Source organism: Plecotus auritus (genome assembly GCF_963455305.1).
Source record: "Plecotus auritus genome assembly, chromosome: 1".
Classification (NCBI taxonomy): domain Eukaryota; kingdom Metazoa; phylum Chordata; class Mammalia; order Chiroptera; family Vespertilionidae; genus Plecotus; species Plecotus auritus.
In genome coordinates, this window is record NC_137770.1 from 151,668,619 (window position 1) to 151,695,122 (window position 26,504).

At 42.0% G+C, this 26,504-nt stretch overlaps 1 protein-coding gene and 1 pseudogene across 7 annotated transcripts in view; one reads left to right on the forward strand and one right to left on the reverse strand.

The window, feature by feature from the left end:
- FRMD4A (FERM domain containing 4A) overlaps window positions 1–26,504 on the forward strand; it is a 656,887-nt gene that overhangs the window by 599,920 nt on the left and 30,463 nt on the right. For all 6 annotated transcript variants that reach the window (XM_080647786.1, XM_080647785.1, XM_080647787.1 and 3 more), the window contains one exon: window positions 22,722–22,855. In XM_080647786.1, coding sequence (XP_080503912.1) covers window positions 22,722–22,855 — 134 coding nt within the window. The remainder of the gene's footprint in view (window positions 1–22,721; window positions 22,856–26,504) is intronic.
- Window positions 8,874–9,356, reverse strand: LOC308237274 (actin-related protein 2/3 complex subunit 4-like; annotated as a pseudogene). The gene has a single exon. The product of its transcript is annotated as an actin-related protein 2/3 complex subunit 4-like (transcript).

Below are 26,504 nucleotides of genomic sequence, written 5' to 3' on the forward strand. Positions count from 1 at the left end.
GATCTGCCGGGAATGTGCCTTCTTTATTTTTTTTATTTTCCCTGAAGGCCTATACAGATTGTCATTTCCTTTACTTACTTTCAGGACAACAGACTTCTTTCCTCTTTGGAGCGTGGTTTTTTTCGATTTCCCCTCCTCTCAGAGAGGAAAGCACCCCTTCTTTCTTCTGAGACCAGGGGGTGGGTCACAGTATTCCAGCTGTGTGACAACAGCGCCATGGCTCCTGAGAACATGCTCTTCGTAGGATGCGCGCTCATATCCTGCGCTGAGTAGTCAGGGGCTTCTGAAAGATTGGAGCAGATTCCCCATCACAGCTGAACGAGGATATCCTGGAGGAGAGGAGATGCTGTGTGTGTGTGTGTGTGTGTGTGTGTGTGTGTGTGTGTGTGTGTGTGTGGTGTGCCCCCTCCCCATACACACGCACATGTCCTGCCCAGGGAGCTGGCTGCCCGCTGGGGGAAGTCTGAAGTTCCCCAGCTGGATGGGACAGTTTCTCCAGAAACTGCCAGAGGTAGCACAACAGGTTTCACCATATCTTCACCAATAAAACCTCCACAGCACCAGACACTCACTCAAAAGATTCCCAGATACCCACTGAGAATGACTTCTGACCTTGAGCACGTCACCCAGACTCTCCTGGCCATGTTTGATAGGACTTACCTTCTTTGAGATCAGATCTTTTTTCTCCTCTTCACTGGCCAGATTATTAGTGGTCTATTTCTATAAAATCCTTTGGATTTTGATTGAAACATAAAGTAGCCAAAAAGCACACACAAGATTATATTTTCAGCCTAGTATCATTCAAATTGGTAGTTGTTGCACAATAACTGGGGTGGAAGGGCTTACTAGAGAACTGATCTGATGCTTAGTTTTCCTGGTGGTGAAACACAGGGAGCACCTCACCTGTGCAGACCAGACTAGGGTGACCGCCAGCTCCCAGGTTATCTAATTGGTCCCAACCTGTGGGTTCCTTACCTGTGTGGCAGCTGTTGCCTCTCGCCTTCCCGTGGCTTATCTCCTGCCTCCCCCACGTGGGCAGCTTTTTTCATGTTAGGACAGGGCTCTCAAGGCTGGGACCCTGTCTAGTTATCTGTCTCCCTCCCACCTGCACACGGAGGTGCTCCAGAGACATGTCTCATTGGCACGTCTGAAGAACATCCCTGGTTCCACCTCCTGCTTCCTCTGCCTGCATGTCCATCCACGCAGCACGTGGCAGGGGTCGGGGCTGGACTGGCCCTTCCTCTGCCTGCATGTCCATCCACACAGCACGTGGGAGGGGTTTGGACTGGAAATGCAGGTGTGACTGCACACTGAACCATTTTACTACGGTGACTCAGCAGTCAATCAAGACAGGAAGTTCCTACCCTCATGGTGTTTCCATTCTAGGGGCAATATAGCCCACACAGAGCCCAGTTGGAATCCCAGCTCTGCCTTCCTACATCCCGGTGACTTCTATGAAAACAGGGATGCTGTTTTTGTGACAATTAAATGAAGTGGAAGATGTGGGAAGCTCCGGTAAGGAGTTCTGTAAAAATCCACTTCCTTTTTTCCTTTCTGCTCACTAGTTTTCTGAACGTATGCACCCAGAAACACTATTTAATGCCAGTAACTACGAATATTCACATAGCACCTATGTTCTGAGCTATGTTCTAAGCATCTGTCAAGTATTATCTCATCCAATTCTCCCAACCTTTGAAGAAGCCCTGTTTTTATTCCCATATTACAGGAGAGGATACTGAGACTTAGGTCATGTAACGTTACCAGGTCCTTCAGCTAGTAAGTTGTGGAGCTGGGACATAAGCCCAGACCTGTTCCCTCTACACTGCTAGACTGTGGACTTCGGCCTCAGGAGGCCACAGGATCAAGGTATGTTTTCCAAACCATATTTAGGTCACTCTTTACTATACATTTGGGTACTGCTCTAAACTTCTACTAACAACCAGGAAGTATTTATGTATTTATGTATTTTGCCTCCTGCCCCATTCATTATGGGTAGACAACCCTTTTGAAGTAACTTGGCCACTGTTTGGTCAGTCCATAAGTTTTGAGATCCCACTCCTGACTCTAGTAGAGTTTTCCATCTTCCTACTTTTCTAGTCCCAAAGGCAGCTCTGATTAATCTGTTTAGCATTCAAGCTTACAAGTATTTGCTTTGAACTGTTGATAAGATGACGAAATAAATTATTTAGGCGCTGGTTGATCATTAGACATTCCCTTCCAATTCGAGGCAAATTGTCACATTAACTGGGGAAGGACCGGAGTTGGCAGGGTGTCTGTCTTTTCTAGAGGCGGGAATCGTAAGGGAAAGAGGGAAGATGGCCCTGGATGTGAGGATAATTTTGTACAAGCTGCAAAAAATGACTGCCAGAGGCACGAGGGCACTGCCTAATTAAGTGGTTTATTAAGTAATAGATTCTTCAAGTTTGGAGGGCTCTTGGAGGTTGGTTAATTGGTCGTTTCTAGAAGGGAACATCATGACTCCCAGAGTTAGTAACCCGAGGTGTTACACATTCAATAGCAGATCTTGATGGAAATCCGGGTCTCTTTCCTGTCCTTCACTGCCCCTCTCAAAGACTACAGACTTACACTTTTTAATTTCTGAGGCACTAAATTTATACCCTTGGGGTGTTCTTGCCTATTTGTGTGGGTTCAAATAAGTGGAAATGGATAAATCGTGGTAACAGAGAGTTTCTGTACCTTTTGGCAAGTCTGTGTGCTGATTTGAAGTGATTTCTGTCTAGAATCATTTTTGACATGGTCAAAATCCTTTAGTTTGTTAAGATTCCTGTAGACCAGAGCCCCTGAGGCCCCTTCCCTGATTGGGTGTCTCCTGGAATCATTGTCTCTTAAGGGAATTAGCCGGGAATCTCTGCCTCCTGCTTTCTGGCTAACTTTCTGGCCTCCCTTTAGGATGTCAGCTGTGCCATTCAGGGGATGCCTAGAGAGCTGTTGTAGATGCCATGGGAATCTCAACATAACAGACCACTTGGGGCTCCTTCTCTGATGCTCTTGTGTTTCTTTCTATGGAACTGTTACTGAGGCATCCTTGTCGCTAGGAACTTGGCCACTTCTCATGATTGGCATATTTACCTGGTTGCAGGTAACGTCCCACAGGCTCAGATCCCACGAGCTCTAAAATAGAGCTGCCTGGAGAATTCAGAGCCCTGGTCCCAGAGCAGGGGATTTCCTTTAGAGAAACAGAAGCACTGGGAACCTCTTTTCAGATGCAATCTGACACGAACCTGAATGCATGAAACAGGTTAGGCTGGAACTGCCCTACCTTGAGGTGTGCAGAGTGGGGGCCCCAGAACCCACGGAATCTCACAACCGTGATCCACCCTCATTCATAGCAGTCCCAAAGGCATGTCTGCAAACCCAGGGGCTCAAGAAACATAGTTCAGAAATACTGCCTAGACCTCTGTTGCTCCTTTTAAAAGTGAGCTTTGGAGCCCAAGTGGTATGCTAAATTACATAGTATCTTTTCTTTGACCAATACTTCCTTAAGCAATGGTGAAGAGGTAGTCTCAAGGATTTCTCTCTCTAATTCCACTGGTGTGTGTGTGTGTGTGTGTGTGTGTGTGTGTGTGTGTGTGATGTACATGTAGGGATATATATGCACTCACTCGTGTTAAATCTTCACCCAAGATTGAGGAGTTACCTATTTATTCTAGGCACATATAGTGGTATCATATGCATTATTTCACTTAGTCTTCACAACAGATTAAGGAGGGCAGGTCAGTACCCCAAGGTCACACATCTATTAAGTGGTTTAGAGTTCATTAAACTCAGAACTGCCTGACCCTCTACTCGGGTAGCATTATGGCTAAAATGGAAATCCACATGGCCAGGCCAGGCTGGCTCAGTTTGCAGAGATTTAACTTGGTGCCTCGCACCACATTTCTCATGAAGCAATATCCAGAATAAAGGTGTAAAAGAGCTAGACTTAGTGGTGCCAGACATGAAGAGGGCCTCTTGAGCCATCTAGTCTGTCTTATGTGGGTTGGGTATTTAGCCTAATTATTATGAATAAAATAATTTAGGTAGCGCTAATGAGCCCTATAACTCAAGACTACAACTAATCCCACAACTAGAGACAAAATGATCTAAAAATGTTGTGCTTTACCTCCCAGAGTTTAATGTTGTGTGACTTTTGCCATCCTTGAACATAGTTAATTCTTATTTTTGACGTCATACAGCATCATTTCCTACAGAGAGGCTAGGCAGGGGTGAAAGGGGAAAACAATGAAGTTTTCACGTGAGCTAGAGATCCTTTCATCTTTCTTGGACCCAAGTTTCCCCGGGCCTGTTTTTTCAGTCCAAAGTATGACTTTCTTCCATTATTATCTTACATTCTTACTAATTCTTCAGATGATAGAACAGAGCATGCCTCATTAGTAGTTCCTGTGTTCTCAAATGTAATTGGTGACTGTGACGACGAGAACCAGAGAATATTCAAAGTGACTTAGTATGTGCTATTAGATGGATATAAACTTGGAGAGAGTACTGATAAGTGTGGGGTCATTGATAAGGAAGTAGAGCACCTGAACTACACCATTCAAAAGGGGAGCCTGTCGAGCTGTGTGTTGCATAACAGAACACCATGTGAATTCAGTGTCTAAGAACATGAGGTAATGGATACTTCCTAAGAGGCACACTTTTGTTCAGGGTTGCTATTGAATTTGGAAACCTGTGATTGAAGCATGACAAAATCCAAAGAAGAGGTACCAAAATGATTAAAGGTTTGGAAGGTAGGTACTATAAAGAAACGACTTACAGGTACTAGATTTCTTTACCAAGATGAGGTACAATTTGATTATAGCATCCAAGTATGACTGACAACATTTATTTGTTTGTTCATTCCAGTTAATACTCATGAGCCACTGTGGAGGCATCAAGATGATACTCTCCTGCAGTGACAGATTTTATCTATTTCATACTAGAATGGGGCGAGGGAGAAAAAAGGCCCAAATTGGAGTCAAAATATACTGATATTGATTGTTTTTCTTTGTGTTGAGATGTATGTATTTTTTCGATATTAATCCCTTATCGGAGTATCATTGATGAAAATCTTCTCCCATTCAGTAGGCTGTCTTTTTGTTTTATTAATGGTTACCTTTGCTATGCAAAAACTCTTTAGTTAAATGGAGTCCCACTTGTTTATTTTTTTTCCTTTTTTTTCCCTTTGCCTAATGAGACATATTGAAAAAAAATATTACCAAGAACAATATCTAACTTCTACTACCTATGTTTGGTTCTAGGAGTTTTATGGTTTCAGGTCTTATATTTGTTTTTAATCATTTTTGAATTTATTCTTGTATATGGTGTAAAACAGTGGTCTATTTTTTTTGCATGTATCTGTCAATTTTTCCTAACAATATTTATTGGAGACACTATCTTTATCCCATTGTATATTCTTGCCTCCTTTGCCATGGATTAACTGACCATATGGCTGTGGATTTATTTCTGAGCTTCATATTCTGTTTCATTGATTCATGTGTCTGTTTTTATACCAGTACCATACTGTTTTGATTACTATAGCTATAACTTGATATCAGGTAGCATGATACCTCTAACTTTGTTCTTCTTTCTCAAGATTGCTATGCCTATTCAGATCTTTAGTGGTTCCATGTAAATTTTAGGAATATTTGTTCTAGTTCTATGAGAAACACCATTGATATTTTGGTAGAAATTGCATTGAATCTATAAATTGCTTTGGGTAGTATGGACACTTAAACAATGTTAATTCTTTCTATCCATGATCATGGTATATGCTTACATTCATTTGATTCTTTTTGTTTCCTTCTTCAATGTCTTATAATTTTCTGAAGACAGGTCGTTTACCTCCTTGTTAAATTTATTCCTAGATACTTTATTTTATTTTTGACTAGAGGCCCGGAGCACGAAATTTGTGCATGGGGGTGAGGGGTGTCCCTCAGCCCAGCCTGCACCCTCTCCAATCTGGGACCCCTCAAGGGATATCCGACTGCCAATTTAGGCAGTCGGTCATCACTCTCACAATCTAGGACTGCTGGCTCCCAACCGCTTGCCTGCCTGCCTGCCTGCCTGCCTGCCTGATTGCCCTAACTGCTTCTGCCTGCCAGCCTGATCACCCTCTAACCACTCCCCTGCTAGCTTGATTGACATCTAACTGCTCCCCTGCCGGCCCGATTGCCCCCAACTGCCCTCCCCTGCCGGCCATCTTGTGGTGGCCATCTTGTGTGTTGGAGTGATGGTCAATTTGCATATTACCTCTTTATTATATAGGATGCAATTATAAATGGCATTGTTTTCTTAATTTCTCTTTCTGATAGTTCATTATTGAAGTATAAAAAGGCAACCAATTTCTGAATATTAACTATGTATTCTACCTTGCTGAATTCATTTATCAGTTCTAATGTCTTTTAGTGGAATCTTTAGGGTTCTCTCTGTATAGTATCATATCATCTGCAAATGACAGTTTTACTTCTTCCAATTTGGATGCCTTTTATTTCTTTTTCTTGTCTGATTGCTGTGACTAGGACTTCCACGACTATGTTGAACAAAATGGTGAAGGGTAGATATCTTTGTCTTGTTCAAGATCTTAAAGAAAAATCCTTCACCTTTTCACTGCTGAGTATGATTTTAGCTGTGGGTTTGTCATATATGACCTTTATTATGTTATTGTCCCTCTATCTTCACTTTGATGAGAGTTTTTAACATGAATGGATGTAAGATTTTGTCAATGCTTTTTCTGCATCTATTGATACGATTATTTTTGTTTATGTGGTGCATTACATTTATTGACTTGTGAATATTGTACCAACCTTGCATACCAGGAACAAATCCCACTGATCATGGTGTATGATCTTTTAATGTATTGTTGAATTCAGTTTGCTAATATTTAATTAAGGATTTTTACATCTATGTTCATCCATGATTTGGCCTATAATTTTTTTTCTTTGTAGTATCTTCATCTGTTTTTTTTTTTTTAATTTATCTTTATTTTTGAAAGTATTACAGATATCCCTTTTTTTTCCCCATTGACCCCTTCTAGCCCACATCTGCCCCCGCCCCAGGCCTTCACCACACAATTGTCTGTGTCTATAGGTTATGCATATGTGCATACAAGTTTTTTGGTTAATCTCTTCCCACCCACCCCCATCTTCCCTCTGAGATTCTACAGTTTCTTCCATGCTTCTATACTTCTGGATCTATTCTGTTCATCAGTTTATTTTGTTCTTAGATTCCACATATGAGTGAGATCATATGATACTTGTCACTCTCTGACTGGCTTATTTCACTTAGCATAATACTTTCCAGGTCCCTCCATGCTGTCTCAAAGGGTAAGAGATCCTTCTTTTTTACTGCTGCATAGTATTCCATGGTGTAAATGTACCAGAGCTTTTCTATCCACTCATCTACTGATGGGCACGTGGGCTGTTTCCAGATCTTAGCTATTATAAATTCCTATAAACGTAAGGGTGTATTTATTCTTTCTTATTGGTGTTTTGGGTTTCTTAGGATATATTTCTAGAAGTGGGATCACTGGGTCAAATGGCAGTTCCATTTTTAATTTTTGAATTAAAACTCCATACTGTTTTCTATAGTGGCTGCACCAGGCTGCATTCCCACCAGCAGTGCACGAGGGTTCCTTTTTCTCCACATCCTCACCAGCACTTGTCATTTGTTGATGTGTTGATTGTAGTCATTCTGACAGGTGTGAGGTGATACTTCATTGTGTTTTTAATTTACCTCTCTCTGGTGATTAGTTACTTTGAGCATTTTTTCATATGTCTCTTAGCCAACTGTATGTCCCCTTTGGAGAAGTGTCTGTTTAGGCTTTTTGCCCATTTTTTAATTGGATTGTTTGTCTTCCTTTTGTTAAGTTGTATGAGTTTCTTATATATTTTGGATATTAACCCTTTATCAGATGTATCATTGCCAAATATCTTCTCCCATACAGTGGACTCCCTTTTCATTTTATTAATGGTTTCTTTTGCTGTGCAAAAGCTTTTTATTTTATTTTTTTATTTTTTTCATGCGGCCCCAAAGGGGCAAGAAGAGAGTTTAATCAGGGGAGGGAGGATCTGCCAGAATAAGACAAGATACAGGGAGCATGGGATCAGAGGACCCAGAGCAGGTGGGAAGACCCAGCCAGGAGTCTGAGAGGACTCACCTCTCCACCTCTCACACAGGCACTGCACTGACAGACAAGGCGGAACAGTGGCTCCCCTCGGCTGGGCGGGCTTGAAGCGGCCCCTGTGGCCAGAGGTTGCCTGGCTTTCTGGCTCTAGCTCCTAGGTATGGCTGGTAGCCATGGTTCAACCCTAGTCCTCAACCAGTGCTGGGTGGCCATTTTTAGGCAGAGCTCAGGAAGCTGGCCACTGCTTCTCCTGGACCCAAGGAGGCTTGAAAATAAGAAGGCAAAAGAGACAAACTGGAGTCTGAAACCTCCCTCCATCCCGTGGGGTGGCTTGGGGGAGAAACAGTAGTCCCCTTCTGGGTCCAGGTCTGCCCAGACCCACAATGACCAATAAGGTACAATCACTGGGACCAGTCACAGCCACTGGAGGTGGGAAAAAAAAAAAAAGACATAAAGGTTACAGTTTCCTACAAGCACAGAGTTTAAATTTCAAGACATTTTTAAAAATCTGTCCCAGCCCAGGGACTGAATAGCAGAAGCCAGCCTGACCTGGCACATGAGGCCTTGGGGCAGGTCCACTGCTGCATTATTGCCAGCTAGCACACACACCACCCCCCTCCCACATCCAATGTCCACCCCACTCCAGGCCCCCTCCTCTGCTTCCTCTGCTGCTCCGAGAAGTGACTCCAGGATGCATTCCCAGAGACACAGGAGATTCTGAGGGGGAAGGCCACGAGATCCAACCAGATGTTTAAAAATTCTTAAGGAACCTCTCAGCCACAATGCTGGCGTGGGCGTTGACCGACAGCTTCGTCTCCCTGATCTGTTTGTGGATCTACTCCATGAAGTGGATTACAAAGTCCACCAACTTATGTGCTCTGTGTGGAAGCTGGTGATCAGAAAACTGATGTCATACCCTCCACTGGTTTCCTTTGAAGAATAAAGAAATTCTCTGCTCGCTTCATCATGAAGCACATGAACTTGTGGCATAAAATCTCAATCTCATCAGCCGTTTCACAGCAATGCTGACCTACACAGAGTTGATGGAGCCCTCAGTCAGAACCTTTTCCTCCTCATTCCTGCTGATGGTCACGGGTTAAAACAGGAGCTCTTTGCTACTCCTGACTTCCACCTCGTGCTTGTAGTGTCTTTCTGGGAAGAAAGTTCTCCAGGCCGAGGGCCACCTGCAGTGTGCCTGCACAGCACTCAGGTAGGGCCTGAGAGTGGCAGTCATCCGGGGCACTGGCTGGGCCAGAAAGCAGAGGTGCAGAAGTCGCTTTTTATTTTGATGTAGTCCCATTTGTTTATTTTCTCCTTAGTTTCCTTTGCTCTAGTGAAACAGGGAAATTGAATGTGTTGTTTTCCTCTGGGCAGGATGCAAAGGTGATTTCCCAGGTTCTTGTCCAGGTGGATTCGAAAAATGAAGCTTCGAACAAAAGGTGGTATAGGAAAAAGTGGAGATATATTGGGAAACAAGCACAGACTCTCATGTGGGGAGGGGAAGAGAGAGACCCACAAAGTCCCTCTTTTCTAAAGTTTATAAAGGCTGCAGTTCTTTGTGTCCTGTATCCCCTCAGATTGGTCACTATAGCAGCTTCAGAGCTCAAACCCCAGGTGGGGTTCCCCTCTTTTTCTCCCTTTTGTTTTTTATTCCCTGCGGCCTTCCTCTTTATTCTGTGAATGGGTGGCTTCCTCTCCTTTATTCTGTAAATGTATACCTTTTGGCAGCCCCCAGCCCCTTATCTTGTGAATGTATTCCTTCTGGCAGCTCCCAGCTTACCACCCCCTAATTCCTGACACTTCCTAAACCTGCCTATTTTACCCCTAAAAACTCCTTTCACTAGGAGATGTATCAGCAAACATATTGCTATGAGAGATGTCTGAGATTTTGCTGCCTATAGTTTCTTCTAGGATTTTTATGGTTTCACAAGTTACAATTAAGTCTTTTATCCATTTTGAGTTTATTCCTGTGTATAGTATCAGTTGGTGGTCTAGAATCAGTTTATTTTTGCATGTATCTGTCCAATTTTCTCAACACCATTATTGAAGACACTGTCTTTACTCCATTGTATGCTCTTGCCTCCTTTGTCAAATGTTAATTAGCTTAATGGCTTGGATCTCTGTTCTGTCCCGTTGATCTATATGCCTGTTCTTGTGCCAGTGCCATGCTGTTTTGAGTACAGTGGCTTTGTAGTATAACTTGGTATCCAGTATTGTGAACCCTCCAACTTCGTTCTTCTTTGTCAAGATTGATGTGGCTATTTGGGGTCTTTTTTGGTTCCATATACATTTTTCAGGTATTTTTTCTAGATCTATAAAATATGTTGTTGGTATTTTAATAGGTATTACATTAAATCTATAGATTGCTTTGGATAGTATGCACATTTTAATTATGTTAATTCTAGAAATCCATAAACATGATATATATTCTTCCACTTGTTTATATATCTTCCTTTTTTTTCAACATCCTGCAGTTTTCTGAGTACAGGTTTTTTAACTCCTTGGTTAAGTATATTCCTAAGTATCTTAATTTTTTTTTTTTTTTTTTTAGTTTCTCTTTCTGAGAATTCATTATTAGTGTATAAAAATGCCATCAGTTTCTAGGTGTTAATTTTGTATCCTGTTATGTTACTGAATTCATTTATTAAACCTAGAAGCTTTTTGGTCAAGTCCTTAGGGTTGTCTATGTACAATATCATGTCATCTGCGAATAATGACAGTTTTACTTTCTGCTTTCCAATTTGGATGCCTTTTATGTTTTCTTCTTGTCTTAAAGCTGTGGCTAAGACTTCTTATATGATGTTGAATAAGGGTGGTGAAAGTGGACATCCCTGTGTTGTTCCTGTTCTTAGGGAAAATGGTTTTAGATTTTGCCCATTGACTATGATGTTGGCTGTAGGTTGTCATATATTGCCTTTATCATGTTGAGATATGATTCCTCTATTCCCACTTTGCTGAGGTTTTTTATCAAAAGTGGATGTTGGATTTTGTCAAATGCATTCTTGCATCTATGGTTATGATCATGTAATTTTTGTCTATCAGTTTGTTTCTGTAATAAATCACATTTATTGATTTGCGAATTTTGTACCAGCCTTACATGCCTGGAATAAATCCCACTTGGTCATGGTGTATGATATTTTTAATGTATTGCTGGATCTGATTTGCTAACATTTTGTTGAGAATTTTAGCATCTGCTTTCATCAAGGATATTGGCGTGTAATTCTCTTTCTTTATATGTGTCTTTATCTGGTTTTGGAATTAGGGTAATACCGACCTCATAAAAAGACCTTAGAAGTGTTCCTTCCTCTTAGATTTTTTGGAATAGTTTGAGGAAGATAGGTGTTGGTTCTTCTTTGAATCTTTGGTTAAAAAAAAAATCTCCTGTGAAGCTCTCTGGACATGGGCTTTTGTTTTCTGGGAGTATTTTTTTTATTACTGCTTCAATTTCATCAGTTGTTATTGGTCTACTCAGGTTTTCTGATTTTTCCTGATTCTGTTTTGGAAGATTGTATTTTTCTAGGAATTTGTACATTGTCCACATTGTCCAGCTTGTTGGCCTATAGTTAGTTGTTCATAATATTTTCTTACAATCCTTTGTATTTCTGTGGTGCCAGTTTTTCCTTTCTCTTGGTTTCTTGATGATTTTGTCTAGGGGTTCATCAATCTCCTTTATTTTTTCTAAGAACCAGCATTGGTTCCATTGATCTTTTGTATTTTTTTTAGGCTCTATAACATTCATTTTTGCGCTAATCTTTATTATTTCCTTCCGTCTACTTACTCTGGGCTTTTCTTATAGCTCTCTTTCTAAATCATTAAGTGTAGGGTTAGACAGTTATTAAATTTTTTTCTTGTTTTTTAAAGTAGGCCTGTAGTACTATGAAATTGCCTCTCAGGACTGCTTTTGCTGTGTCCCATAGATTTGGGGTTGTTGTGTGTTCACTTAGGCTGTTTCCAAATCTTAGCTATTGTAAATTGTGCTGTTATGAACATAGGGGTGCATATATCCTTTCTGATTGGTGTTTCTGGTTTCTTGGGATATAGTCCTAGAAGTGGGATCACTGGGTCAAATGGGAGTTCCATTTTTAACTTTTTGAGGAAACTCCATATCATCTTCCACAGAGGCTGCACCAGTCTGCATTCCTGCCAGCAGTGCAGGAGTGTTCCTTTTTCTCCACATCCTCACCAGCACTTGTCGTTTGTTGATTTGTTGATGTCCTCCTCTTTTTTAATTGTTTTTTTCTTTTTGGTTCTCTGATTGAGTGATTTTTTTCTACCTTTCTTCTAAATTACTGAATCTGATCCTCAGCTTTCTCTAATCTGCTTTATATTCCTTTCAGTGTTTTCTTTATTAGTGTTATGGTATTCTTCATTTCCGTGTGGTCATTTTTCATAATTTCTATATCTTTTCTCATGCTGTTGAGCATCCTTATAATCATTATTCTGGACTCTATATATGATACCTTTCTTATCTCCATTTAACTTATCTCTTTTTCTGGAGAATTCTCTTATTCTTCCATTTGAGGCTTTTTTTTTTTTTTTTTTTTTTTTATCTCCCCATTTTGGCTGTCTGTTTGGATTTGTTTCTATGTATTAGGTAGATCTGCTATGACTACCAGTCTTTTTGGAGGCACTCTGTGGTCAGACAGTTTGTGACTGGCCCTGTGTACCCTGTTTGGAGCTATCAGCAATCCACAGCTTGTGGCTTTCTCTGCTGTGGCTCGATATCTTTGGAGAGGACCAAGATGTACACCAAGTGTGCTTTTCCTAGACCAGGTTCTAGAAGCAGATCAAGCAAAGACACAAGGTATCAAGAAATCCGCTTCTGCCTGCATGCTGATTGCTATTCATAGTCTCTCAGTGAGCCTCAGGCTGTCGACCACAGCAAGGAGTAAACTCCAAAGGGTGGGGCGAGAGGTTTTCCAACATGGGCAATTTACTCCCCCTCCCCGCCCCCAGGCAAAAGCTGCCTGGATGATAAAGGTCTGCCTTGGAAAGATGTCCTCTGCAGCATGGGGGAATGTCTCAGCACAGGAATCTGGTGTCTGCCTTCTGAGTTCTAACTCTAGAGCCCCCAACCCCAGAATTTTCCTCACACAGCTCTAGTCCACTCTACCAACCCTCCACCGTAGCCCAAGGTAAGTGGCTGCACATGAAGTTTTGTGTGTTGGCCTTTTAAGAGGCCTGCATTTCCAGCATTTCCCCCTGACAGACAGCAACCCCACTGCTTTTCACAACCAGATGTTATGTGGGCACCTTTTTCAGTTCTGTTGCTCAGGACTTGGGAGACCAGCTTGGGGTTTAGAACCTGGAGTTTTCAGTGGTATCCCCCCAAAGCTAAGATATCCCTCTAGCATTTCAGTTGCTGCCTGTGGGAGCCAGTCAACTCCACTCATGCCTCTGCACTTCTTGCCAGTCTCTATGTGGTCTCTACTTTACATCCTTGGCTATAAGGGTTCTCTCCAGCAAGTCTTCATTTAATTATTTAGGATTTTTTTTCTATTTTAACCTGTCACCATTTTGCAACTCTTCATCTGGTTTTGTAATGAACATAATACTAGCCTCTTAAAATGAGCTTGTTAGTCTTTATGCCTCTTGAACTTTTTTGAATACTTTGGGAAATATTAGTTCTTCTTTGAAAATTTAGTAAAATTTATCTGTGAAGCCATCATGTCTAGGACTGTTTTTTTGTTGGGAGGCTTTAAAATAAATAAGGCATTTTATTTTTTAAAAAATTTATCTTTATTGTTGAAAGTATTACAGATGTTCACTTTGGTTTTTGTTTCCATTGACCCCCTCCATCCCACATCCAGCCCTCCCATATCTTCACTACACCACTGTCTGTGTCCATGGGAAGGCAAGGGTGGTGGGGAGGGGGAGATTAAACAGAGAACTTATATGCATATATTCATGGCTCATGGATGCAGGGAGTTTTTTTTCATTACATCTTTGATTTTACTAGTTGTAATTGGTCTGTTCAGAATATCTGTGTGTGTTTTTTTCTTATTTCCATTTTGGAAGATTGTATGTTTCTATGAATTTATCCATTTCTTCCACCAGACTGCAATTTGTTGGCATGTAGTTGTTCATAATATTTTATTATAATTTTTTTATATTTCTGTTGTGTTGTTAATTTTCCTCTTTTCATTTCTGATTTTATTTGTTTGGATTCTCTCTCTCTCTCTCTCTCTCTCTCTCTCTCTCTCTCTCTCTCTCTCTCTCTCCTAAGGAATCTGGTTAAAGGTTTATCAATCTTGTTTATCTTTTAAAAGAACTAGCTTTTGTTTTCATTGTTTTTTTTTAAGTCTATTTCATTTATTTTCACTCTGATCTTTATTATCTCCTTCCTTCTATTCACTTTGGGCCTTGTTTGTTGTTCTTTTTCTTGTTCCTTTAGGTGTAAGGTTAGATTGTTTATTTGAGATTTTTCATGGTGGTTGTTTGTGCGTGCGTGGTAGGCCGGTAATGCTATGAATTTCCCTCTTAGGACTGCTTTCGTTGTAGTCCATAAATATGGGGTTGGCCTAATTTTTAACCCATTCATTGTTTATTGACATATTATGTAGCCTCCATCTGTTTGTGTGCTTTTCAGGGATTTCTTTAAGAAATTACTTTCTAGTTTTATAGCACTCTGGTTGATATTATTTTAATTTTCTTAAATTTATATACTTGTTTTGTGTCATGTAGACTATCCTAGAAAATGTTCCATGAGCACTTTAAAGGAATTTATATTTTGCTGTTTTGGGGTGAAATGCTCTGAACTAATATCAATTAGTTCCATCTGGTCTAGTTTTCCATTCAAGGCTACTGTTTAGTTTTTTGTTTGTTTGTTTGTTTGTTTGCTTTTCTGTCTGTAAGATCTATCCATTGAAGTTTAAGTGGTTTAAAATCCCCTACTATGATTGTATTAGTATGGATCTCTCCCTTTATATCCATCAATATTTGCTTTATATACCAGTATATATGTGTGGGTTTTTTAGTCCTCACCTGAGGACATGTTTTTATTCACTTTTAGAGAGAGAGGAAGTATTACAGATGTTCACTTTGGTTTTTGAACATCTGTAATACTTCAATGAGATGCTTTCTGTACATACTCTGACCAGGAATCAGACCTTATTGGTATACTGGACAATGCTCCAACCAACTGAGCCTCCCATTCAGCGCTATTTATGTGCTTCTATGTTAGGTGCATCAGTGTTTACAAGGGTTATATCCTCTTGTTGATTGATCTCTTTATCATTATATAATGACCTTCTTTATGTCTTATTTTATATTAATCCTCAGCAAAATATATTTTTACTGTTTTTTTGTTTTGTTTTGTTTTAGAGACAGTGGAAGGGAGAAAAAGAGAGAGAACATCAATATGAAAGATTGGTTGCTTCCATCACACACCTTACCAGGTCTGGTAATCTAACCTGCAACCCAGGTGTGTGCCCTTGACCAGGAATCAGACCCGTGACCCTACAGACCATGGGCGGATGCTCTATCCACTGAGCAACACCGGCCAAGGCTTAAAGACTATTTTGTCTGATAAGAGTACTACACCAGTTTTTTTTATATCCATTTGCATGAAATACCTTTATCTATGCCTTTACTTTCATTCTGTGTGTATCTTTCATTTGGAATTGGGTGGCTTGATGACAGCATATACACTGAGTGGCCAGATTATTATGATCTCTGAACGCATAATAATCTGGCCACTCAGTGTATATCCTATATAATAAAAGACTAATATGCAAATTGTCCCCTCAACCAGGAGTTTGACCAGCAGGCAGGCCAGCCAACTGCCCATGTCCCCTCCCCCTGGCCAGGCTGGCCGGACCCTACCCATGCACGAATTCATGCACCGGGCCTCTAATATATACATATGTGTGTGTATGTATATATATATATATATATATATATATATATATATATATATATATACACACACACACATACACTGAGTGGCCAGATTATTATGCGTTCAGAGATCATAATAATCTGGCCACTCAGTGTATATGGATCTTCTTTTCTTATTCAATCAGTTACCCCATGACATTTGATTAGAATATTTAATCCATTTACATTTAAAATTATCCTTTATAAGTACATATTTATTCCCATTTTATTCTTTATAACTATTTAACTATTTTCTTTCTTCTTCTTAAAGATTTTCCTTTAACATTTCTTGTAATACTGGGTTAGTGGTAATAAACTCATTTGGTTTTTTCTTGTCTGGGAAGCTTTTTATTTCTCCATCAATTTTAAATTATAACCTTGCTGGGTAGGGGAATCTTGGTTATTGGTCCTTGCTTTTCATCATTTTGAATATTTCAGGCTAATCACTTCTGGCCTGAAATATTTCTATTGAGAAATCAGCTGACAGTCTTCTGGGAACTCCCTTATAGGTAACTGTCTATATAGGTAAATATATATTTTGCTGCTCTGATTGGATGTTTTCTGCTACCTTGTTTTACAAATCACTGATTCTATCCTCTGCATCATCTAGCCTGCTGTTGATTCCCTCTAATGTATTCTTCATTTCTGACTGGTCCTTTCTTATGTTTACTATCTTTTTGTTTAAGTTCTCAATGAATTCATCCATTCTTCCCCTAAATTTTTTGCACATCCTTATAACCATTGTTTTGAACTCTGTATCTGGTAGATTGATTCTTCCATTTCATTTAGTTCTTTCTCTGGGGATTTCTTCTGTTCCTTCATTTGGGGTGTGTTTCTTTTTCTGCCCATTTTGGATGCCTTTCTGTAAATGTTCCTACATATTAAGTAGATCTGCTATGCCTACCAGTCTTGGTAGGTGGTCTCATGTAGTAGGTATCTTGTGAAGGTCAGAGACACAGTCTCCCTGTTCACCTAAACCAAGTACATCAGGAATGTCCCTTTGTGGGTCATGTGAGACCTCCTGTTATAGTTGAATCTTGATTGCAGTTGGCCCATCCATAGGTGGCATTGACCCTCAGGCTGGCTGACTGCAGAGATCGATCCTGACCACAGTTTATGAACTGCTGTGCAGGGGCTGATGCAACAAAGTCGAATTTGCCCCAGCAGGGTCCAGTGCTTTTTGAGCTTTTCCTTTTGGTGTGCTGATTGTGAAGCTAATTGGTTGTGCTCTGATATGGTCTGAATCCAGCTACTGTGTTTATTGGTTCTGGGGTCTTTTGGAGGGACTCCAGTGCAGGTCAGTGTAAGGCACTGCCTGTTGCAGGCCCTGGGCTACCTGTTTGGAATTACAAAGTGATCCACAGTTTTTTGCTGCCTCTGCTAGGACTGGGTATGTGTGGAAGGGGTCAAGCTACACACCAAGGCAGGCTGACACCAGATCAGAGCCCAGGGACAGATCAGCAAAATGTCCAAGTCACCTTGATATCCGCATCCACTTGCCAACTGCCTGTTAGGCTCAGTCATTGAAAAAGCCTCTGGCCATAGGCGAGTTGCATGAGTAGGTTTTCAGTGACACACAAGGTAGGCATGAGTGGTGTTCACCAGATTCATACAGATTCAAACTCAATGCTAGTGGTGGGTCTGAGGTCACTTAGCAAAAGTCTCAGGGTACACCAAAATCGGGTGCCCACAGACTTTTGTGGTAGGTTGGAGTGTCAGGGAATTGTCAAGATGAGGCTAGCTAATTAAGATTTGGCAGTGTGAAGGGAGTGCTCTGCACAAGAACAATAGTGATAGCCTTGCTGGGTAGAGTAATCTTGGTTGTAAGCCTTAATTTTCATCACTTTGAATATTTTGTGCCAATCCTTTCTGGCCCACAAAGTTTCTGTTGAAAAATAACCTGAAAGTCTTTATGGGAACTCTCTTGTATTAACTCTACTGCTTGTCTCTTGCTGTATTAAGATTATATCTTTGTCTATGATCTTCGGAATTTTAACTATGATGAATGTTTGTGTGGACCTCTTTGGGTTTATTTTGTTTGGGGCTTTCCACACTTCCCTGGTCTTGTATGTCTGTGTCCTTCACCATGTTAAGGAAGTTTTCAACCATATTTCTTCAATTAGAATTTCAATCCCTTGTTCTCTTTTCCTTCTGGTACCCCTGTGATGATATGCTTGAGGTTGTCCCAAAGTTCCCTATCCTCATCTCAATTTTTTAAATATTATTTTTTCCTTTTGCTATTTTGACTAAGTGTTTTCCACTACTTTGTCTTCCAAATCTATGATTCAATCCTCTTCTTTGTCTAATCTGTGGTTGATTCTAATCTATTCTTAATATTGATTGTTGTATTCTTCATTTAGACTGGTTCTTTTTTATGTTTTCGGTTTCTTTGTTGAAATTCTCATTGAATTCATTTACTCTTCCCTTAAGTTCATTGAGCTTCCTTCTAACTAGTGTTGTGAACTCTGTATCTGGTAGATTGTTTATCTCCATTTCATTTAGTTCCTTTTCTGGAGTTTTGTTCTATACTGTCATTGGGACATGTTTCTTTGTCTCCCCATTTTCCTGACTTCCTGAGTTTGTTTCGATGTATTAGATAGAGCTGCTACATCTCTCAGTTTTGGCAGAGTGACCTTATGTATGTAGTAGGTGTCCTGTGAGGCCCAGTGGCACAATTTTCCTGTGCACCTGAGCTAGGTGCTCCAGGAGTGTCCCTTGTGTGGTCTCCTGTTGTAGCTGCACTTTGAATCCCGTTGGCACATCAGTCTGTGTTATTGACCCTCAGGTTGACTGGCTGGGAAGGGCCAGCCATGACTACATTGGACAAGCTGTTATAGAAGAGCTGACCCCACAGATTGGGAGTTGCTTTAGAAGGGCTCTAGTGCCAACTGAATCCGCCCTTTGAGTGTGTTTGTGGAGCTGGTGGAGGGGTGCTCTGCTGTGTTCTGAAGCTAGCCACTAGGTATATTGCTCTGGAGTCTCTTGGAAGGGGCTTCAGTGCAGGCCTACATTAGCCACCATTTGTGGCCAGTTTAGGGCCACCTGGTGGGAGCTACAAAGTTATCTGCAGTTGATTGCTTCTTCTACTGGGCTTGGAGGCACTTGGGAGCGGCTATGCTGTGAACCAAGGCCAGCTGACACTATTGTTTTGGATTGGGACCTTTTAGTAGATACCACAATATGAGCTGAGGCCAACTGCCACTTACTTGAAGTTATGTTCCAAGGCCTACCTTGGCCATAGCTTATGCCAGGCTTGGGGCTGCTTAGGAAGAGATACAGGGCACACTAAGGCCAGCCGCTTCTTGTTTGGGGTTTGTGAATCTTTGAGAGATTTTAAAAAAGTATTTAGTGTGAGCCAAGGTAGGCTGCTCCTATGGAAAATCTGCTGGAAGCCACTCAGACCAGGTGTGTGAATTGGGTGGGATCCCAGGGAATCACCAGGGTGGGGCAAACAGTGTTATCCAGGTTACTGAAGAGCTCAGATTTGGTGCCCACCTACACCTGTTGGCTAGATTAGGAGAGGTCTCAAAGGAGCAGTGGTGCCTGCCAGCATTTCTATCCCCATAACACTCCAAAACCTGCCTCTGAGTCCTTGCCCTGAAGCTAGTCAATTCACTTCCTCCCTGTATGTTGGTTGCTTTTTGAGATGCTGCCACTGCACTGGAGCCCAGAGTGAGTGAGTTTATGACCAAGTGAGTCTGTGCTCTGGCTCTTTAGGAGGACGCTTGGGTCTACAGCAGCCCTCCATCTCACCTGGATCCAATTCCTGCTGCTTTTCAGACAGATGTTGTGGGGACACCTCTTCCCAGCACTGGTGCCTGGGAGTAGGGAGCCTGGGGCCACTCGCTCATCAGAGAGGACCTCTGCAGCCAATGTCCTTAATTGCCACGAGTGGATGTGGGACCTGCCTGTTCTGTGTTTCCACCCGTTTTGCCAATCTCTTTGTGGCTTCTTCTGTATATATTTAGTTATAGGACTTCTACTCAGCTAGTCTTCAGGTGGTTCTTAATGTAGGTTCTGAATTTTGTTTTAATTTTGATGTGGTTGTGGCGGCAAACACAGAATTTACATCATCTATCTTGACTGGAAGCCCTCTTAGATGTCTTCTTTACCACTGGGAGAAACTGACCAGTTGACTGGGAATTCTGATTAGATTATTCTCATATCTGTCTATTCACTGATTTGTTCTAAAATGCTTTACATGGAAATACAGTTGCTACCCTCCCCCTCCCCAAAAGTCCTGCTCAAATTTTTATTGGTATTGCAATGATTCTGTTAATTCCTGAAGTACTGACATCTTTATGATGTCAAGCTTCTAATCCACGACTACCTACATCTCTCTATTATTTTAGGTCTGTAATTTATTTTTCAGCAAACTTTTATAATTTTCATCATAGAGATCTTGCATATTTCTCATTAGATTCTTCCCTAGATGTTTGATGTTGTTTGATTCTGTTGCAGCTGGCATCATGTGAGGCCTTTGAAGGCACACTGAGTATCACCTGTCCGTGTCTAACACTCTGCTCACCATGGGCATCAGAAGCAAAGTAATACTCAGCTTTTCCTTTTCCAGGGAGCTGGTACACCTTGCCTACCCCAGCAAAGTGAAAGGGTATAATAGCTTCACTGCAGGAAATTTCAGAATCCAAACATTGCATCCAAGAAAGTGTGCTTTCTTCTAACCTACATCTCCCCCGTTGGCATTTCAGCTTATTTTCCTCTAGTTTGGTTCACTGTGTGCCTTCCACAAAGGTTTCATATCTATCAGTCTGCTATTTGAATCATCATTCAGATAGTTCTGCCACATTGTAAAAATATGTGTAGCTTTTATTAAGAGGGAATTTGCTCATGATACAGTATTAAGTTAAAAAACACAGTAAAAATCTAATTTTATTTTTTAAATGTATGGCTTAGATAAAAAGGTTAAAATAAAATGTATGAGAGTGGTTATCTTTGGGTGCTTAGCTTCTGGACTATTTTGATACATGTCAGCATTTCCAAAATGTTAATGTTAAACGTGCAAAAAAAAAAAAAATACAGCCAAAACCAGTTTGGCTCAGTGGATAGAGTGTCGGCCTGCGGACTGAAGGGTCCCGGGTTCGATTCCGGTCAAGGGCATGTAACTTGGTTGCGGGCACATCCCCAGTAGGAGGTGTGCAAGAGGCAGCTGATCGATGTTTCTCTCTCATCGATGTTTCTGACTATCTATCCTTCTTCCTTCCTCTCTGTAAAAAAATCAATAAAATATATTAAAAAAAAATACACACACACACACACACACATATATATATATATATATATTAGTGTATATATATATATATATATATATATATATATATATATCAGCATCTGTTTTGTTAATCCTTACCTGAGGATATTTTTTATATTTTTTCCATTGAATTTTCAGAGGGGGTGGGGGGAGGGAGAGACAGGAGGCGGGGGGAGAGAGAGAGAGAAACATCAATTGGTTGCCTCCAGCATGTGCCCTGACTGAGACAGTGACCCTGTGAAACCCAGTACATTCCCTTGACTGAGATTCGAACCTGGGACCCTTTGATGCACAGGCCGATGCTCTAACCACTTAGCCATGCCAGCCAAGGCAAAAAATACCAGCATTTTTTAATGGAAAAAAAAATTAAACTATGTATTAAAATTACTGGCTTGAATTTCACTTTCCCCTTCATTGTACAAAGTATGTTAAACTTTGCTAGTGAAGTTAAAACAGGTATCTGAAATATCCTCCTATCTAATAAAGAGGGAATATGCTAATTGACTGCCACAACCTCAAAGATGGCGGTGCCCACAGCCACAAGATGGCGCCACCCAGTTCCCTGAGCCCTGGTGGGGTGGCAGGCATGTGGCATGGCCGGGCCCACCCCCAGGCGGGTCCAGCCGCTCCACGCACCTGCCTCCAGAGTTCCCCAGTCCCCTCAGCCCCCCAGTCTCCCAGGGCTGGCCTGAGGCACAGGTAAGCCTCAGATGGCAGCTGCCTAGCTGCCCAGGGCCAGCCTGAGAAATGACCAAACGACTGAACAAGCAAGCTGTGTGGGGCAACCAGGCCAGCAGGGGGGTTAGTGAGGGATGACCAAATGACTGAACAGCAGGCTGTGTGGGGCAACCAGGCTGGCAGGGGTGCTGTGAGGGGCGACCAGGCATGGAGGGGTAGGCAGTTAGGGGTGACCAGGCTCTGGCAGAGGGGGGTAATTGGGGGAGACCAGGCTGGCAGGGGGTCAGTTAGGGGTGACCAGGATGGCGGGGGGTGGGCAGTCAGGGGCGATCTCTCAGGGAGGCAGGTGAGCAATTAGGAGCCAGCGGTCCAGGATTGTGAGAGGGATGTCCGACTGCCGTTCTAGACCGGCAGTTGGACATCCCCCAAGGGGTCCCGGATTGGAGAGGATGCAGGCTGGGCTGAGTGGGGGGACCCCTCCCATACACGAATTTCATGTGCCCGGCCTCTAGTCTTAAGATAATCAAGAAAGTGAAACTTCTTTTTCAGATGTGTAAATTTTCCTGCCAGTGCTTCTGACCAGCTGTAAAGTCCACTACTTGCTAAGAATTCTCTCCTCACACTTGGAACCTTGCAACACCTGTTTTATTTCACACTTCCTTTATTCCTGGGGTAAATCCCAGGTCCACAGTGTAGGCTCCAGTTAAATTTCTTAGTGGTCCAGATGTGTGTCCCCCACTGAGCTGGCCTAGTAACCCCACTGTTTATTGACAGGTTCTCAGGAATCAGATAGCTCTCAGTCTGCCAAGAAAGACATGCTGGCTGCCTTGAAGTCCCGGCAGGAAGCGCTGGAGGAAACGCTGCGCCAGAGGCTGGAGGAACTCAAGAAACTCTGCCTCCGAGAAGCCGTAAGCAGTTACAGTTGCTGCCTGGGGAAGTCTGTATTGTCTGAGCCCTCATCTGTGTTCACATATTTATAAAGGGGAATGGGTCACAAAGAGATCATAGGAGGAAAACAAGAGCTCCTCACACACAAACGTTGGAAATATCCAACCCCTGTCATGTGCCCCATCAGAAACAGAAGTGGTGATGTTAATGGGACACCAGGGCACCAGTGAAAGCTGAGTCTCAAGTGGGACCTCACTAGAGACCAGTCATGTAAATAATAATGTTTACACAATACCCCTTAGTTTATAAAGCATTTTCTCATATGTTATTACCTCCTTGACTGTAGTGGTTTGCCACTATTTTCTAAGACTTTGTGTCTGAGTTGACTGTTGTGGCTTTTGTTCCCTTGAGGCTGTGTCAGATACTATATCTTTGGAAATCATGCTGAGAAGCATCACTAGGAATCTATAAAGAAACAGGATTTCACTTTATATATAATTCCCTTTAAAATTCATCTATCTGATGTGACACTCTTTTTTTAAAAAAAAAAATGAAGTCTTAGCCTAGTGATATCTTTAAGTTTTATGCATAGCAACATTCCTCAAGCTCCTGTCTGCACTGGTCTCAGGTTTCATTGGGACTCAGAGGCTGTGACAGGCCACTGTTGTATTTATTTGAATGTCCACTTCCACCTTCTTTTGTATATTCTGCAATTTTCTCTTAGCATGTTTGATGAATTGAATTTTTAATGCAATCAATACACCTTACTGTGAATGTGTGTGTGCATGGACATGAGTGTGTATGTGGTTGCACCTGCACAGGATAGGGTGGGAGCCCTCCAGGGAGCCATTGTAGTTTATATAATGTTACACAGAGCAATACTGGTGAACAGTTGAGAATCGGAAGTATAAAGAGGCTCCCAGACTGTATTCCCCTCCCCGCAGTAATAGTGCCTTGCCTCAAGCCAAATGAACCAGGGGGCTTAGAATGAGATCACATTACATTTCCACTTGGCTTAATTAGGTACTGGATTGATTTAAACTGGGGCCAACTCAAACCAGACCCACATTAGCACAAACCCACTGCAAATCTTAGGAAAGCACATGCCCTGAGGGAGGGAGGGATAAAGGAAGGGAGGGAGGGAGGGAGGGAGGGAGGGAAGGAAGGGTTCCCAGCAAGCTTTTTCTTGGTGTCCCAAGACTCCCAGGGAAAGGTGTGGCTCTCTGGTGATGACCAGCATGTCCTCCTCCGGTTTGCAGTAGCCACCGGCATTTGTATAAAGAATATGCTCAAAGAATTTAAAAAGTATGGCTTTGGGTGTCTGCATTTAATAATTTGTAAAGACTTGTTTTGTTTTTAATAGAGACAATGTCCCTAAACCCAGCAGGGAGTCCGCATCAGAAAATTGGCGAAACGTGTCAGGGCAGGGTTAGCATGTGTTAGAGAAGGTCTCACTGTGTCTCTTAAAATGAAAAGCAAAATCAGGAAAACAAAGCTTTCGCTTCTTACAATGTTGACAGCAGAAAACAGCTTGAGCAGAAGGGATACCCTCTCTGGCACCAGGCAGATTGCTTTGTGACGTCTCCCATTCTGGTCTCTGAACGCCTCTGTAGTCGGGGGCAGGAGAGCCTCGGCTGCCTCTGTCTGTGCCACGCATCGTGCCCCTCCGCTCCGGATGTCAGGGAGCAGTTTGTACCCTGGAGAGCTAGCGGGGCAGTCAGAATGGGTGGAGCAGGAGCATTTGGCAGAAATACCAATACGAGAATTTAAGAGGAACCAAGCCAAGCCCCACAACAGTGTGTGAAATCCTTCTTCCTCCTGTGGCTCTGGCTACATGTGAAATCGGATTAAATGTGGAGAATCGAGGCCTTGAGTCAAAGATCATCAAGCAGATGGTGGAAAATCAGTAGCCTCGTTTTTTAAAACTTAGTATTTTGTTTTAAAAACACAGATACTTTAGACTTGCCATATTAACCATGATCCCCTACTTTTTATAAGTTTCAGGTGAAAAAAGAAAGTCCTAACAATATAAAATTCTCAGTGTGCATGTTGTTTATAGACTGACTTGGAGGGAAGCAGATAAACATGTCACAGAATAAACACATAGAACTTTGGCAACATTTGAACCACAATAAAAAAGGAAAGAAACAGAAGGGAAGAATGAGCCTTCCACGCTCAGACAGTTTGCCATTGTCCTCTAGAATGCTTACACAGGACAAAAAGGCAAAGGGCTCATTCTCAGGTGCAGAGCACGGAAGGGGCACTGCCCAGGAGAGCGGGGAGCAGGGTGCTGGTGCACTCACATGCATGCACCATTGCATATGCCCATATACCCCAGTGTGTGTGTGTGTGCATACACACTTCCCAGTGCACACCCCACACCCCAGTGAGCACACACACACACACATGCAAAGAATGGTGGGAGAAGCCAGACCACTCCTCCTCTTTTTTTTTTTTTAATATATATTTTTATTGATTTTTTTTTACAGAGAGGAAGGGAAAGGGATAGAGAGTTAGAAACATCAATGAGAGAGAAACATCGATCAGCAGCCTCCTGCACATCTCCTACTGGGGATGTGCCCACAACCAAGGTACATGCCCTTGACCGGAATCGAACCTGGGACCCTTCAGTCCTCAGGCTGACATTCTATCTACTGAGCCAAACCGGTCAGGGCCACTCCTCCTCTTAGAAGGTGGATCAGCACCTGGAATTTGCTGATCCGGGCTTCCCGCCTGTGGGACACACACTGGGCCACCCGACACAACGGCTTTTTGTGACGATGCTGAACTGTGAGCTCTTCCTTGAGTCTGTGCAGCACAGGTATTGATTTGGGACTAGAAACCAGGGCTGGGCTTTGCCACCTGTGCCAGCCACCTGTGCCATTGGCACCTCACAGTGGCTCTCCTAGGATTTTCTTGTCCCTGGAAGTGGCTCCACAACTGATACCTTGGCTCTACCACATGGATTAGCTGCTGACTCAGATTTGAACATTATTTAGCCCAGACATAGCCCCTCATATGGAGCCCAATTCTAATCTGGACTCATGCCACTGACCTAATATTTGCAGGGTCATTGTCACTATGGCCATGTGTCAACTATGCTCACTGTCATTGTACTCGCAACAATTAGATTTTCAGAGTCCAAAATATACACTCAACAGATCAGTTTTAATAGATGTGTCAATATTATGGGTTTATTTTCAGTTCTTATTTGTGTACATTTAATGTCTTTTAAGCTCAGCCTTTCCCTGAGTGTTGGCCTGAGGGGAATAATTATTATATTTAGTTTCTAATTTGTCATATGCATTTTTCTGGGATTTTCCATATAGATACCACTCTTCCTAAGAAAGCCTATGTGGAAGACACTTTAATCTCAGCTATCAGTAAGGAAGGATGGGATGCAGGGGCACAGCATGGGAGCCAGAAAGATCAGAGATATGTATGGCACACAGTGGGCATGCAGGAATCACTTGAGAAACTAACGAATGCATGAAATGCAAGTTTTATGATGAAATCTAAAGCAACTTTGTTTACATGACAGACAGTTACTTTCGGAAGAACTTTTCAAAGTGCATCTGTTCTGTAAAAAAGGGCTGCTCTCATCCATTTTTAGAGAAATGAAATCACATTTAAAAAACTCTTATTAACACTCACTTAGGCATTTTGCTT